The sequence below is a fragment of the Aotus nancymaae genome, unplaced genomic scaffold (genome assembly GCF_030222135.1).
Source record: "Aotus nancymaae isolate 86718 unplaced genomic scaffold, 86718_ANA_hifiasm-v0.15.2.pri h1tg000193l, whole genome shotgun sequence".
Lineage (NCBI taxonomy): Eukaryota > Metazoa > Chordata > Mammalia > Primates > Aotidae > Aotus > Aotus nancymaae.
The window spans coordinates 1350327-1365670 of record NW_026988608.1 but is presented as its reverse complement, the minus strand read 5'-3'; the positions used below and the strand labels follow the sequence as shown (position 1 = coordinate 1365670).

The 15344-nt window shown below is 60.8% G+C and overlaps 1 protein-coding gene across 3 annotated transcripts in view; it reads right to left on the bottom strand.

Annotated features, from left to right (window-relative positions):
- Window positions 1-15344, bottom strand: part of STK32C (serine/threonine kinase 32C) — a 106795-nt gene that overhangs the window by 38601 nt on the left and 52850 nt on the right. For 2 of the 3 annotated variants that reach the window (XM_064371825.1, XM_064371826.1), the window contains exon 2: window positions 8216-8271. In XM_064371825.1, the coding sequence (XP_064227895.1) occupies window positions 8216-8271 (56 nt within the window). Of the gene's footprint in view, window positions 1-8215; window positions 8272-8842; window positions 8864-15344 lie in introns of those variants that run through there. The other variant, XM_064371827.1, reaches the window with a different exon arrangement.

Genomic DNA, 15344 nt, shown 5'->3' with positions numbered 1-15344 from the left:
AGGCCCCAGCATTAAAGCGTTGGAAACACACAGTTCACACACATGCAGTGCACATGCGCACACACAGAGGCAGTCACACACACATGCATACCACATACACACATGCAACACACAGGCACACACGCATGCACATGCACAGACATGCAAGCACAGACATGCACTAATGTACACCAAGTGCACATGTACACATACATGCCACATACACGTGCACACACAGACATGTAGGCACATACATGCAGGCACATACTCATGTACACATAGTGCACACAAACCAGACATACCACATACACGCACACAGAGTCATGCACGCATGCACACCCACTACACACCACATGCATGCATACATACCACATGCATGCACACACATACCACATACACAAATGCACACACATACCACATACATATGTACAGATACATACCATATGCACACATGCACACACACATGCATACCACATACAGGCATAGACATACCACATACATGCACCCACATACATACCACACACAGGCACATACGTTACACACATGCACACACATCACATGCATGCACACAACACACATGCACACAACACACACCCATACGGAGGCATGCACACACACGCATATCACATACGCAATGCACACACACAGGCGCACACACACACACCACATGCACACATGCACACACAGGCATCCACACACATGCACACACACATACATGCAGGTGCACATACGCTCATACACACATGTAGTGCGCACACACATATACCACATACACACAGACATGCAGGTGCACACACATGTACACACAGGCACGCACACACATGGAGGAGAGGGCACGCTGCGCGTACACTTGGACAGAGACCAGGCTGTAGGCCCAGGGTGACTGTCTGAGCCCCCGGTGCTCCTGAAACCCTCACCCTGGGCCAGGCTTGGCATGTGGGGCCAAGCACTCCCCATCAGAGGTCCAAGGTAGGAAGATCACCGTGTACTGAACCATTTAAACCCCCAAATCAGATAGGGTGTGAGCATGCAGTCCTGTGGTGGCCAGCTCTGCACTCTGCGCTCCTGAGAGCCACGGGCCTGGGCCCTCGGGACACTGGTGGGCATCCTCCAGGATGTGTGAGGGGTCAGGCTGAGGGCACTGTGTGCTGTGGGCCTCCCCACAGCCTGTCCTGGGCCCTGGGTCCAGCCAGCAGTTTCCTCTGGTCCCCACAGGACAGGTCAGCTCAGCCCAGTAAACATCCTTCAGATCCAGCACCAGCATATGGTCCCGCCCAGGCAGGGGGGCCCATCTCACACGCACAGTCACAGAATCACAGCAAAGTCAGCAAAACCCCAACAAAAGTCAGCATCAAACCATCTTAGTCCCAACTAATGGAGTCCAGAAACACCATTGCTCCAAAGTCCCCAGGGGCACGGCACACTCCCTGCCAAATGGGGGTCGCTCCATGCCAGGCACTCGGCCGCTGCAGAGGGCTCATGCTGCCCTGAGCGGGCTGGCGAGGAAGCCAGAGCCTGTGCTGCTGGAAGGTGAGAGGCCTCATCTGGGGAGAAACCCAGGCTCGGCCGCCTGCAGTGACCGCAGCAGCCCCTGCCCCAGGAGCCCGGCACCAGGCCAGCGCTGAGGGCCTTCTGAGGATGCTGCTGGACATCATTGCCTTTTAGTGGCCACCCCTGGCTCCCTTTCAGCCAGGCTCCCTGACACTAGGGGGCTGCCGTGTGAGGGGCCACCCACGGCACATAGACGCAGGGTTCTCAGATCTCAGGTCCAGGATCTAGGCCTGGACATCTCAGGAGCAGGGTCTGGACAGTGAGGACAAGGAGGCATCATCTCCATGGCAACAAACATCACAGATATGCAGCTCGCAGCACACCCAGCTTCCAATCCGTGTCAGCGTCCGCTGGCCGCAAACGTGAGGAACAAACAGAGTCTCCTGCCAGGCTGAGATCACCCAGGCTGCCTTTGGGTGGAGCTGCCATCCTGGTGGCCTTTAGGGCATGAGGCCCCCCAGGGAAGCCCCCCACAGGGCAGAGCCTGGGCTACAGGCAGCGCTGACTCGAGCCGCCTGGGGGGTGGCCTGGGACCCGACTCCAAGCTGGCGACCGAGTTTCACCCAGAACCCAGATACCCCGGAACTCTTCTCTGCCAGTGCTGCTCTCTACCTGCAGCGAATCCCCCCAGTGGAGGCGAGGAACCCCAGAACCAGCTCCTCCCAGCGTGGAATCTGAGGCCACAGGCTCGGCTGTGGTGTCATGGCCGCACCTGGCAGGGGGGTCCTGCAGCAGCCGCTGGGAGTTGCCATGGCGACCGCAGGCACTGTGTTCTCGCTGAGACGGCACAGGGGGCCCAGGCGAGGTGGGACCCAGCGGCCACGTCCACAGGCCCTGACCGAGGGGGGCACGCAGTTGGGGAGCCCCGGCCACGCAGCGCTTCCTCACTCACAAACGTGCTCTTCCTCTTCTGCCCCTCTTCTGGGTCCACCTGAGACGTGGGGTCACTGCGAGGACAGGCAGCTCCTCGGGGCGGCAGGGACGGTGGGGAAGGCCTTTTCACCCGCCTTCTTAGTTCTTCCCTCACAGCCTGGGAAACGCAGCCACCGTGCGCCTGCGCCCCCTCCCTGCCAGCGCCCTTACTCCACGCCGTCCCCTTCTTCCTGTCTCCTGACCCCTGGAGCTGGTCTGTCTCTTCCTTCCATTCCCAGATACATGCTGAGTCAGCGCTTCCACGAGGGCTTCGCACCCCAGGCCTGGGCCCGGCTGAACGGGAGAGGGTCTCCAGCCTCACAGCTGGAGGGGAGCCTGGGCTGGGAGAAATCAGCCAGGCCACCACCCTGAAGGTCACCTGCAGCAGGCACCCCCAGGAGGTCTGTGAGAGCTCCTGGCCCAGCCTTTGCTGGGCACGGAGACAGATGGGGGATGGCCCGGAGAGAGGGGTGCGCAGGGCAGGGCAAGGAGCCCAGCTAACCAGCGGGCTTAGGAAGGAGAGGGCAGAGGCCCACTCAGGGTCAACGGGCGGGCTGCACCCAACTGTGCCCACTGCCCAACAGCCAGCCACACCACCACGAAATCCATCTAGGCAGGGGCTCTCTCGAACCCTCAAAGGGGCACCGCACCACTTGAGACACGCCTCTGCCTCCTGAAAGCTGTGCCCATCACACACCACCACGCTGGCATCCCGGTGCTCCCTGCAGCCTCCCGGACGACTGGAAACTCAGCCACTGCCCCTACAGAAGTATTGACGGGTCTGCATGATCTCCCAGCGCTGGATGCACTTACCACCCCACCCCCAAAATACTCTGAGCTAAGCGAGGGCCTGGCTGTTATTCCCAGGAGCACCAGCCACGGTTAGCAAAGCCAAACCCGACCCTCCGGCCACACCTGCTCCCAGGCGGGGTGCCAGAGCCACACGCCCAGCCCAACCAATTCCTCCCGCCGGAGGCACAGCCGCGGGTTCTGGAGGACGCCCACTGCCCCTGACAGCTGCGGAAGGCAGGGCTCAGGGCCACGCAGCTCGGGGACAAGGTCGACAGTTTAAAGTCTCTCAGTCACAGTAGCAAAGAGTTACAGGTAACAACACGAAACACAGTAACCACAGGAACACGGCAAAATGCAGGAGACCCCTAGACGGGCAAGATCTCGACTTCGCTCTCAATTAATCTGAAAATGTAATTCCTACCCAAATCCAGCGGGTTTATTTTTGACCTTGACAAGACATATTCAAAAGTCCATGTGGAAAAATAAACACGGGGAAGAGCCGGCATTTTTGGCAGAGCGTGGAAGAGGAGGAGGGCGGGCGTCCCTGGAACATGAGGCTTCACTGGTCAGCATAGCCTTCAGGGCACAGTGCCGGAGGCCCAGAGGGGCCTGCGCATGGCCATGTGCCTGAAAGGCTGTCCACAAGCAGCTCCAGACCAGGAGCCCAGGGATTTAAAAATGCTGAATTCCAGCCGCGCGCAGTGGCTCACGCCTATAATCTCAGCATTTTGGGAGGCGGAGGCAGGCGGATCTCTTGAGGTCAGGAGTTTGAGACCAGCCTGGCCAACAGAGCGAAACCCTGTCTCTACTAAATATACAAAAAAAAAATTATCTGGGCGTGGTGGCACAAGCCTGTAGTCCCAGCTGCTCAGGAGGCTGAGGCATGAGAATCACTTGAACCTGGGAGGCGGAGGTTGCAGTGAGCCGAGATCATGCCACTGCACTTTAGCCTGGGTGACAGAGTGAGACTCTGACTCAAAAAAAAAGGGGCTGAATTCCAGACGGACTCCATCTTCCCTCAGAACAGAATGTTTCTTGCCCTGATTGTGAATGAGGCGGCGCTCACCATGAAACAAAGGCCAACAGGAAACCAAGTCCCCACTGGGTGTGAGAGTAGCCTTCAAACATGTACAGGGCCTGGGGCCGGTGCCCACCAGAGCACAGGACCAGTGGGGCGGGGCCGGAGTGGGGGAGTGCCGCAGGTCAGAGGGGCACCCATGGTGCAAGGCCGGGCGGCACCACACTCTGCACCGTTGACTATTTGGAACAGAAGCCACTGGCAAACAGCACCTGAGAGGGCCTCTCTGTGAACTCCCGTCATCCGCCTAAAAACAGACCCTCCCAGAGGAACCGGTGCCGCAGCCCCCGGCCGGAGAGAAGGGACCTTCCCCCGGGAGAGGGGCCAGGATCCACCCCCGCCTCAGGCTCGGTCACAAACCCTTACAGCCCCCGCCCGTTGCTTCTTCGAGGGCTCCACAGTCTCCCCTAAAAGCTGCCTGCCCCCCACGAGGCCCACCACCCCTCCTTCTCCTATCCAGCCTGCCCACCAGCCCTCAGGGCCCACCACTGTTTTGGGTATTTTCTTTTTCCCCAGGACACCCTGCACACAGAACTATAATAATAAATCCGCCTGCTTTTCCTCCTGCCCTGAGCCTACTGTTAGCACATCTCACGCACCCGGCTCTCAGCCTCGGAGGGCAGCAGGAGGGGCAGCTCCTCCATGGAGCCTTTGGTTCAGGAAACCTTGGCCCAGAGGACAGGACAACGCTGAACCCCACCCAGGGAACCACAGACCCGGAAAGGTCAAGGGCTTTGAGGAGATGGGGCCTGCCTGACGGGCCGGAGGGGAAGGGGCTCAGCATGGGCTTGGGGTGGGTTCATGCTCAGCCCACCCTACACCGGTGTGTGCCCTGCAGCCAAGCCTGGTCCCAGAGACCCTGGGGCGGCGACATCCAAGCAGACCACCCACCAGCTCACGGAGGGATGAGGGAAGGGTACTGCCCCCATCCGTGGTCCCTGTGATCACGGTCCTCAGCCTGAGGTGACCACAGCCTGAGGCTGGAAATCAATGCCCTGGATTCTGAACAAGCACAGTTAGGCAGTGCTGGGGGCAGCGAGCTTCTCAGACACTGCGGCCTTGGTAACCCTGGCTGGAAGCTGAGAAGGCGCCAGGCTTCTAATCACACTGAGCAGTCTGGGGGCGGGCAGGGGAGGAGGGTGTGCTGGACGAATGTCCACGCCAGGGGGGCGGGGAGGGTAGACAAATATCTCTGCGGGGGCAAGGCAAGGTGGGGGCAGAAGGCGGGCTGGACAGATGTCCATGCCAGTGAGAAACGGATTTTCTCCAGGCCTAGATTCTTTCCACCTACGTGGCTAGTCCTGGGATTAACCGTGGACCCCACTTGCTGGCATCAGCTGGACGGAATTGGGGAGCGCCATGTTCCTCACACCCCAGAACTGCCCTTCCAAACAGTGAAAATAGTAAATTTTGTTATGTGTAATTCACTCTAATTTTTTAAAAATTGAAAGCAAAAAACAACAACGAAAGCCAGGTCTAGATAATCCATTCCCAGGAGCGGCAGCCCCGATGGTGGCGCTGTGGCCCCAAGGGTGGAGCAGTGGCCCTGAGGGTGGAGCCGTGGCCCCGATGGTGGCGCTGTGGCCCCAAGGGTGGCTCCATGGCACCGTGGCCCCGAGGGTGGAGCAGTGGCCCTGAGGGTGGAGCCGTGGCCCTGAGGGTGGAGCAGTGGCCCCGAGGGTGGAGCCGTGGCCCCCAGGGTGGAGCCGTGGCCCCGAGCGTGGAGCAGTGGCCCCGAGGATGGAGCCGTGGCCCTGAGGGTGGAGCCGTGGCCCCAAGCTTGGAGCAGCTGCACCATGGCCATTTGGCAGACCTGGACGGGCCCAGTCAGACTCTGAATGCTGCACCACTCCCAGACGGGTGGGCTCCGCTGTGCTGCCAAGGGTCCCACTCCTCGACCCAGAGCCATTTTCACAGTGGTGGGCGTGGGCGCAGCTGAGCCTGTCCTGCCACCTCCTGCAGGGACAGAGGGATGGCTGGGCCTCCACTCTGCTGCTGCAGCCCCTCTGAACTGAGCCATGTGTGACCAGACACAGCTGCACCCCAGCCACACACAGAGCCGCCCTTCTCAGCGTCCTTCCCACCATGGGGTCATGGCCTTGGCAGTGAAGAGCTGGAAGGACCCCTCCAGGTCGGTGACCGGCCTCACCCATCAGCAAACGCTGGGCAGAGCCCTGCAGGCCTGATGAGGAGGCCTAATGGGGAGCAGGAAGGAACCTTCCAGGTTCACGACTACCCCGCATCTGAACACGGTGGCTGTCTCCTGTTCCCCGCACTCCACAGCAGCCCATTTCTGGGCCAGCTGGCTTTTCCAAGCCTCTTAAGAACCAGTCCAAGGAGGGTCTGCAGAACGGGGCAGGGCTGAGGCTGCCCACCTGTGCTCACCCCCAGGCAGGGGTGCAGGGCCAGCAGAGGCAGGGGGCGGCGGGGAGACACCAGGGGCTCAGGAAACAGCACCTGTACCTGCCAGCTTCGCCCCAGGGCAGGTCTCTGCCCCTCAGATGCCCTCAGCCTAACCCTCTCCAGACATGCTGGCCCAGCCCAGGCTTCCCAGCCTCCCTCCTTGAACCTGTTCTGGGTGCCTGGCGACTCCCAGGGTCTCCCTGTCTAAGCCACCTCTCCTGAACCTGGTCACAGCTGCCATCCTCCGCTGCCAGAGTGGAGCGGTCCCCTCAAAACCCATCCTGCCTGCCCCTCGTGTACCCCTGGGGGCCTGGGGAACAGAACTTAGGCTCAGCTGGGAGGACGGGGGCCTGAGTCACTTCCAACAGGACTGAGTGTCTCTGATGAACTCTGCCAGGCTCAGCACCTTACCTCGATGGTCAACTGGCCTCACCAGCAACAAAATTGCACAGGTCCACGGGGGCCTCCTGACACGCAGGCACTAAAAAAACACTCTCTCCTGGGTGCACGGGAGCCTTCTCAACGCACTGCGCGAAGAGGCTCATTTGCTCTGACTTTTCATCACCCCAAGCCCCAAGTAACCCAGTGGAGCCATCGTTTGTGATACAATGAAATGGAGCTAGTTAATCGCATTCAAATACCCTCCGTGTTACGCTCCGGTAGCATGGCAATAGCTTTAAAAAGGGCTTATGGGGCTGAAATAGACACAGTGTCCAGGCAGCTGTATGGCGAGGCACAGGAGGGAGGCAGAACCCATCTGCTAAGCCTCCCGGGACAGCTGAAAAGAACTGTCCATTCAGAACTGATTCATCCCCAGCACAGCCGCGCGCAGAAGCCGGAGGGCCAATTCCAACTTTCCCAAGTGCTCGTTAAGCCTCTTTGAGTTATAATTACCCCCAATCTCTAGATATTACAAGGCGGCAATCAGGAAGTTAGATCTGGCCAAGAGAAAACAAAGGCAGAGTGAAGGAACAGGCTCCGTCCAGGCTGGCAAGCAGGACAATCTGGAGGACGGGAGCAGGATGTTCTCCGGACGGGGCTGGAGACAGAGATGGAGAGGAAGATAAGGACCCGCCGAGGATGCAGGCTCAGCTCTCCTGGACGGGGCTGGAGACGGGGATGGGGAGGAGACCAGGGACCAGCTGAGGATGCAGGCTCAGCAGCCACCCTCCATCCTGTCCCCCACAGGCCCTGAGGAGCAGGCGCAGGCATGGCCTGGCCTCTCGGCTCCAGTTTAGCCAAAGCTGCGATTTTGTCCTCCCGGTGGCTCCTGGATGCTGCGGTGTTGCTGACACCACAGGGCCCAGTCTGATGCCAGCATAGCAGGCTGGCTCCGAGGGAGGAGTGCCCACGCCCTCCCTAAAAGACCTGGAGCCCCTGCCCAGGTGAGACTGCTTCTCCCGAGGAGGATGGGGCAGGCAGGCTCAGGGAACAGCATGCCCAATGCCACGGTTCTGCCCCTGCCCCCTCAGCCCGGCCCCCGCCCAGGCCCTGCCTTACCTTGCCAAAGCTGCCCTTCCCAATGGCCCGAAGGATCTGGAAGTGGTCGAAGTTCACTGCAGAATAAAACAGAGGGACACCCAGTGAGGTGGCAGCAAGGCCTGGCTCAGCACAAGTCCCCACCCCGAGCAGCTCCTCCACCTCCACATCCCCACTGATGCCGCCCGGGGCCCTTCACCCAGGAAGAGAGTCAGGCGTGCAGTGGCTTGAGGCTGAACTCCGGCTACTGTTCGAGGCAGGAGGGGACTGAGCCCTGGGGAGTCAAGAGATGGGCTTTGGGTCATGCACATCCTGTTCCCAGGACTGCCATGGAATTACATGTCTGCCCAGCGACAGCAGGGAAGGGGCAAGAGCGAGCCGCACACGCCTGAGTCCCAGACGCGGCTGGGCTGCCGTCCCGGGCAGCAGCCAACCCCGCTGAAAGCTGCTGCACCAGTGAAGACCCCCAGCCAGGCAGGCCTGGGGTTACACGTACGAGCCACCGTTCCCGGTTCCCCCTCCACCCTGAGCACCTCCAGAGGACGGGGGCGTCGGCTCTGCTGGCACTGGCTGGGCAAGCCTGGGGGAGTCTGCAAGCAGCCCCAAGATGAACAGTGAGGGGAGGCTCAGGACTGCGGCTATGCTCACCCTGACCAGTGTGAGCCAGGAGTACCGGTGTCCAGCAGGAGGGCCATTCTGCAGACCTGCACCAAGACGCAGAAGGCACTGTTTCCCACTCTTGTGAGTGCCTCCGGGAGAAAGACAGACGCTCTAATTGTCACTGGTGAGATCTGCCCATGTGGCCTGCCCAGGGAGCCTCTATCCACACCAAGGAGAGGGATTCTGATGCGGTTTCCAGACCACCTCCACTTGCCTTTCAAACCCAGGACATTCCTCGTACATGTAAGACGGGGGTCCCCACAGGGTCACCCACTGGCCTCCAGGACAGGCACCCCAGATGACTCCCAGGCAGCAGCTGCCTCCACCTGTGCCCCCAGGCCTGCGTCCCCAATTCTGCACCCCGAGCCTGCGCCCCAGGGCTGCACCCCGCAGTGCGCCACACCCGTGAAGGGCTTGCACGCGGCTCCCACTGTGCCCTGTGCCCCGGAGCAAGGTTAGGACACACACTGGCTCACGACGTTTCACCGATTCACCCACTTACAGCCAACTCATATTCACTTACTCTCTGGGGAATTCCACAGGTGGAACCCCCCGGCCCCCACACAAATGGTTATCTTAAAGGCAGGGAAGACACAGTCATGGCCTGAGGGAGATCCAGGGAGACGCCGGGGCAGGCACTGACCACCCCAGGAGGCACGGCTAGAGTCTCGTCTCTCTGCTCCCTGGGGGGGCGTGCCCTTGTGCTGTCCTGTGGGCAAGTACTTGAGGCACTCGGTGTGTGGAGGAGGGGACAGAACAGTTTCTAGACGGATAAAGGGTTTCTTCGAATTTTCATCTGAACTGGAAAATGCCAGCTCCCTTCCCAGGGTGCCCCAGGGCAGCACCAGGGTTCAGCGTAGACGCGGCACGCAAAGTGTCCATCCTCACGGACCTTGGGGACAGTCACGCACCCAGAGGTCTTTCAGCCTAAGCTACAGGTGCCGTGACAAGAACTGGTGGAGGCTTCAGGGCCCGGAGCACAGGGGCAGAGCCAGCGTGAAGGTGCAGGGTCACAGCCTGGGGAGAGGACGCCTGTGCTGGGTCCTCCAGGATGAGTGGGCATCAGGAAGGGGGTACCCAGGTGAGGGGCTGGCCTGGGCACAGGCAGGAAAAGGACCCCAGGGTGCGGATGGACCCACAAGCTGATCCGTGGGCGAAGTGGGAGGACGGTCAGCAAGCGACCTGGGGGTGAGGATGGGGCCGTGACCTGTGGCCACGCCTTGGTCTCCTCTGCACAAGATGGCAGTGGGGCTTAAGTCTGCATGGGTGGGGAGAGTGGTGTGATTTAAGAGCCTGAGAAAGACACTGCTGCAGGTGCCCAGGGGGGCACTGACTGGCATGGGGGTCAGGACCAGGTTGACTAAGTGGGTAGGGCTTCAAGGGGTGAGAGAGGAGGCTGGCAGGCATCAGAGGTGGGCACTGGGCAAAGAGTCTGCAGAGGATGGGCCGTGCTGCACAGACGAGACCCGTAGCCAACACCCCAAGCTGGCACAGCCTCCACGGGCCCCAGCTCCAGGCATCAGCCTCCCCAGCCTCTTCCTCAGGAAAACCTACGCACGCCCAAATAGAGATTATGTCATCAAGGCGGAGGCTGTTCTGGCACCCGTGAAGCTGCTCCAAGGCAGCCTGGCCTGCGGCCCCACAGGCAGGGAGCAGCCGCTGCCATCTGGCATCATCCCGACTTCACCAGATGTTAAAGGAAAGTCAGCTCCAAACCAGCACGTGTGATGGACGGGGCTGAACTGGAGGAGGGAGACGGGAGTGAGAGGGCGGCGGGGCTGTGGCGGGGGAGACGGGGACCCCAAGGAGACGGACCTCGGAGTCTGTGGGGCCTGCAGTGAGGGGAGGACAGGGTGTCGGGGCAAGGTCCAGGGCTGAGCCGGCCTGAAGAGGGGAGATCGCATAAGCACCGAGGCAGGAGCACAAAGCCTCAGCCTCTTTCCATACAAACAATGAAGAAGAAATAACTAGAAATATAACCGTAGTAGTTAATAGTTATTCATGTGTGATCTTAGTTTTTCATAGGTGATCCCAATTCTTTTACTAATGCCTCTCAGGTCGGAAGTGTGAACCTGGGGTGACACCGTGAAATGAACGACACTAAGGCAAGATGCTCTAAGCCCTCTGTCACGCCCGCATAAGGGCTGCTGGAGGGCGCCTCGGCCGTGCGGCAGCGCCAGCGCTGGGAAAGCCCCACTATTTAGCCAGCTAGGGGAGGAGACGTCCAAGATGGCCGAGACGTCTCCTTCCTGGGGAAGTTTGGAGAAAACTCCGCTTCTCCAAGCTCTTGTGGTAAGGCCTGGCGGCTGTCAGGGACGCCCGCGGACACCCGGGGCTTAACTGTCTCTATGTGAGGCTGGCTTCAGTGGTCACGTTCCATGTCCACTCTCGTGTTCTGCTTCTGCACCTGGTTCCTTTTGTCTTAGAAAAGATCATCAGTAGTAGTAACATAGATCCTAACGTTCTGGTTCTTTCTTGGTAAGATGGAAAAGGTGCTGATGCATTACGCTCCTTACCTCACTTCAGGTGCCAGAAATTCCTGAGCCCCCACCTGAATGACGCGTGATGTGCTTGACCCTGTCACTGCCACGCCCTATCCACCCTGCCCTCAGTCTCCGACCACCAAGACCACGCCCTACCTACCCGCCCCCAGATTTGCAGCTTAATAAAAGTGGGAGCGTCCGGGCAGGCACTCGGGGTCCCTGAGATCTGGGTAGCAGTGGACCCCGGGGCCCAAACTCTCTTTCTCCATCTCTGTGTCTTGTGTCTTTTATTTCTACAATTTCTCGTCTCTGCACCAGCCGGGAGATGGACCCTATACTGGCCGCCTGCAGCTTGGGGAGATGAACTCTGCTGGGTGGCTCTGGGTCCAGGGACCCTCTGCCTACCCAGGTTCCACCCAGACCCAGGCTGCCGCTGCCCAGAGACACCTGTGCTCCTTCTTGGAGCGTCCAGTAGAGGCAGAAGAGCCCCAGTGGGCACAGGAGCCCATGGTGGGGGCAGCCTCAGCCATTCCTAATAGAGCTGAGGGCTCTGAGGTGGTGGTGCACGTCCACACCCACGCCCAGGACAGCCACATGGCAGCTGCTGCGCCAGGACCCTGACCTTGGTATGTGGCACATGGGCACCTGGAGTACAGTCCTGCTCTGCCCTGGGAGACGCAGCCAGCATCTTCCTGCCCATGGGCATGTGCTGTGGCAGCCTCCCCCAGGACCCCAAGCAACCCGCACAGTGTGGAGCCCTAAGCCTCAGGCCCCCCAGCTGTGAACTAGCAAGGAAGCCCAACCACCATCACCTCCACCTTAGAGAACAGGAACAAGTTCCCAAGGTCAGCACTTCCTGGAGAGGAAAAGGATGAAAATAAAATATATTAACTAACAAGTCATAAGGGAGTCACAGCGACTGTCACCCGCACCTGCACACCTGCAAAGCCAGTGCCATGAGGGAGTCACAGCGACTGTCACCCGCACCTGAACACCTGAGAAGCCAGTGCCATGAGGGAGTTACAGCGACTGTCACCCGCACCTGCACACCTGCAAAGCCAGTGCCATGAGGGAGTCACAGCAACTGTCACCCGTACCTGCACACCTGAGAAGCCAGTGCCATGAGGGAGTCACAGCGACTGTCACCCGCACCTGCACACCTGCAAAGCCAGTGCCATGAGGGAGTCACAGCAACTGTCACCCGTACCTGCACACCTGAGAAGCCAGTGCCATGAGGGAGTCACAGCGACTGTCACCCGTACCTGCACACCTGCAAAGCCAGTGCCATGAGGGAGTCACAGCGACTGTCACCCGCACCTGCACACCTGCGAAGCCAGTGCCATGAGGGAGTCACAGCGACTGTCACCCACACCGCACACCTGCGAAGCCAGTGCCATGAGGGAGTCACAGCGACTGTCACCCGTACCTGCACACCTGCAAAGCCAGTGCCATGAGGGAGTTACAGCGACTGTCACCCGCACCTGCACACCTGCAAAGCCAGTGCCATGAGGGAGTTACAGCGACTGTCACCCACACCTGCACACCTGCGAAGCCAGTGCCCCCCGAGGGTGTGAGGGAGGAGGCGGCTCAGGCAGTGGCTCCCGGCCAGGAGGCAGCAGCAGGCAAGTGCGTGCTGGGGCACAGCTGTGGGGTCCAGAGCATGATGGGGTGGGGCTGTGGGATCAGGGCAGTGCCAGGGTAGAGCTGTAGAGTCAGAACATGCGGGGCACGGCTGTGGGGTCGGGGGTGCTGTGAGCTTGGGGACATGCGGCCCGCACTTGGCAGCGACTGTGGTTTGAACACAACTGTCCCTGCTTCCCAGGACTGAACAGGAGGGCAGCCACAGGGACACGAGTCCCAGACAGTGGTACCCAGGACGGCCAGGCAGACGCTGCACAGGGATGGAGCGGGCGTGGCGGGAATCCCGGGTGTGGCTCCAGGACACCTTGCAAGCTGCCGAGTGGAGCCCTGTGGGTGGGGCTCACCACACCAACACCCATGAGAAGCCCCCAGCCAAGTGGTCCCTGCTGGCTACTTGGGATCCCCATATCCACAGGGATCCCTGCTCAGGGACCCACTGGCCCAGACCCCGCCAGGTGAGCTGCAGGCACAGGCAGGGCCTGACCGGCATGGTGGCTGTCCTCTGGGTGACCATGGCTCCACCCTGATGCCCAGCTCCTGCTGTACCCCGGCGCCCGCCTGGCTGGGGCGAGACACACCGGGCCTTGCCACTGTGCACAGTGGCCCTCACACCCTCCCGATTCCAACCCCGAAGCCTCCAACCCAGACACGGCCGGTGGGAGTGGAATCAGAGACCCAGTGGCTGTTTCAGGTCCTTGCCCCCAGCGCCTGCCTTTAGCACCCCATGGGGGTCTCCAGACTGCCCCGGGCAGGGCCAGGACCTCCCATGATCACTGGCCCTGCCCCATGAGGCTCAGGCTTCAGCTTCATTCCCGGCTCCCAGAGGAGAGGTCAGCTCTGGTTCCAAACTCAGTGGAGGCCGTAAGGAGAAAGAAGTCCACCATGGTCACCCTGTGGGCTTGAGGGGAGCCACATGTAATCAGCTGGTGTCCCAGGAGTGGCCCTGCAAACACCGGACAGGAGCCACTCGCTGTCTACGGAGTCCATCCAAGTCCCTCTCATGAGAGTTCCCGGAGCTGTCCCCACACTGGCTCCAAACCAGGGGAGGGAAGGGGCAGAGGCCGCAGAACCAGAGTGGCACCTGCAGAAGTGGCAGCCCCCCGAGAGCAGGCGTGTGTGCACAGGACTGGCCACGGCTGAGAGGAGCCCTGGGCAAGTGTTCCTGAACCTTCCAGGTCTCCGCCCACCTTCCGGCGGCAGCACAGAAGTCGGACAGAGTTTTAGGCAAAGGTCAACATCTGGTCCCCAGAGAGGAGAAAGGGTCCGAGCTGGGCAAGCGCTCGGGGCCCCAGAACCAGCCCTGCCCCGTGGCTCCGTGCAGTCCCCCCACGCCCGCCGTCTTGGGCCTCGGTTTCCTCATCTGCCACTGGGAGGGCACAGTGAGGGTCTGCACAGCAGAGGCCGGGGGTGTCTGCAGAGCATCAGGGGAGCCAGGGATGTCCCAGCAGGACCCCATCATCCCTAGAGTCACCCCCAAGAAGCCCGGAGCCCCAGGCCCCTCAGGCCTGCCTCCTATCTGCCATGGGACCAACCGGGGGGTCTGGGCCACCACGTGGTCACCCAATAGCAGGGCTCCCAGCTCCTGGGCCCCCAGGCCATGAATCTGCCCCCAGGCCCCACCCAGTTTCCCCTAGTTCCAAGTCACCTCTCGTGGGGGCCCATGGAGGGGCAGAGACTGGGCCCCTGTGATGGGAGGAGAGGGAGCAGAGGGACCCAGCTGCGTGGGGGTGCCAGGGGCAGCCCTGGTCACCAAGGGGGCAGGATAGGCCCCCAGAAGGAGTGGGTGTGCAAAGGTTGGGGTCACATCACTCAATCTGGGCCTCAGAGGAAAGTGGGTGTGACCCCCTCCCTGTACACCCCTTCCGTATACACAGAGCTTATTGTGAACAGCTGAGGAGCCCCATGGCCCTGGGAGGGGGCATAGGAGCCCCAGCACCATCTCTTTACCCCATCTCAGCCTACACTCAGCCCTCAAGGCTTGGGGGAATAGCCCAAGAGGGTGGTGGGCACCCACCTCGGATCCAGTCTGGCTTCTGGGGGCTGAGCCCTAAATGCAAACCCCCCCCACCCCCAGATTACCCACCACACACAGGTCTACGCCCTACACATCCTGGGGCCTCCAACCCAGGCTTCCCCACCCCCGGCCCCGCATCCAGATCTCGTCCCCCTGGGCTGCTCAGGGCTGGACCTTGGCACTGTCTGACCAGAAGGCTCTGGACAAGGACCACTAGGAAGGTGGGGGCCCTGCTAACCAGCCAAGGTCAGAGGTCACTGCATAAACCTCTGGCCAGGCCCATCCAGACCCGGGAAGGAGGGAAGTGCCCTCCTGGAGTGAACTCTTCACTCAGCAAACCAATGGGACAGCG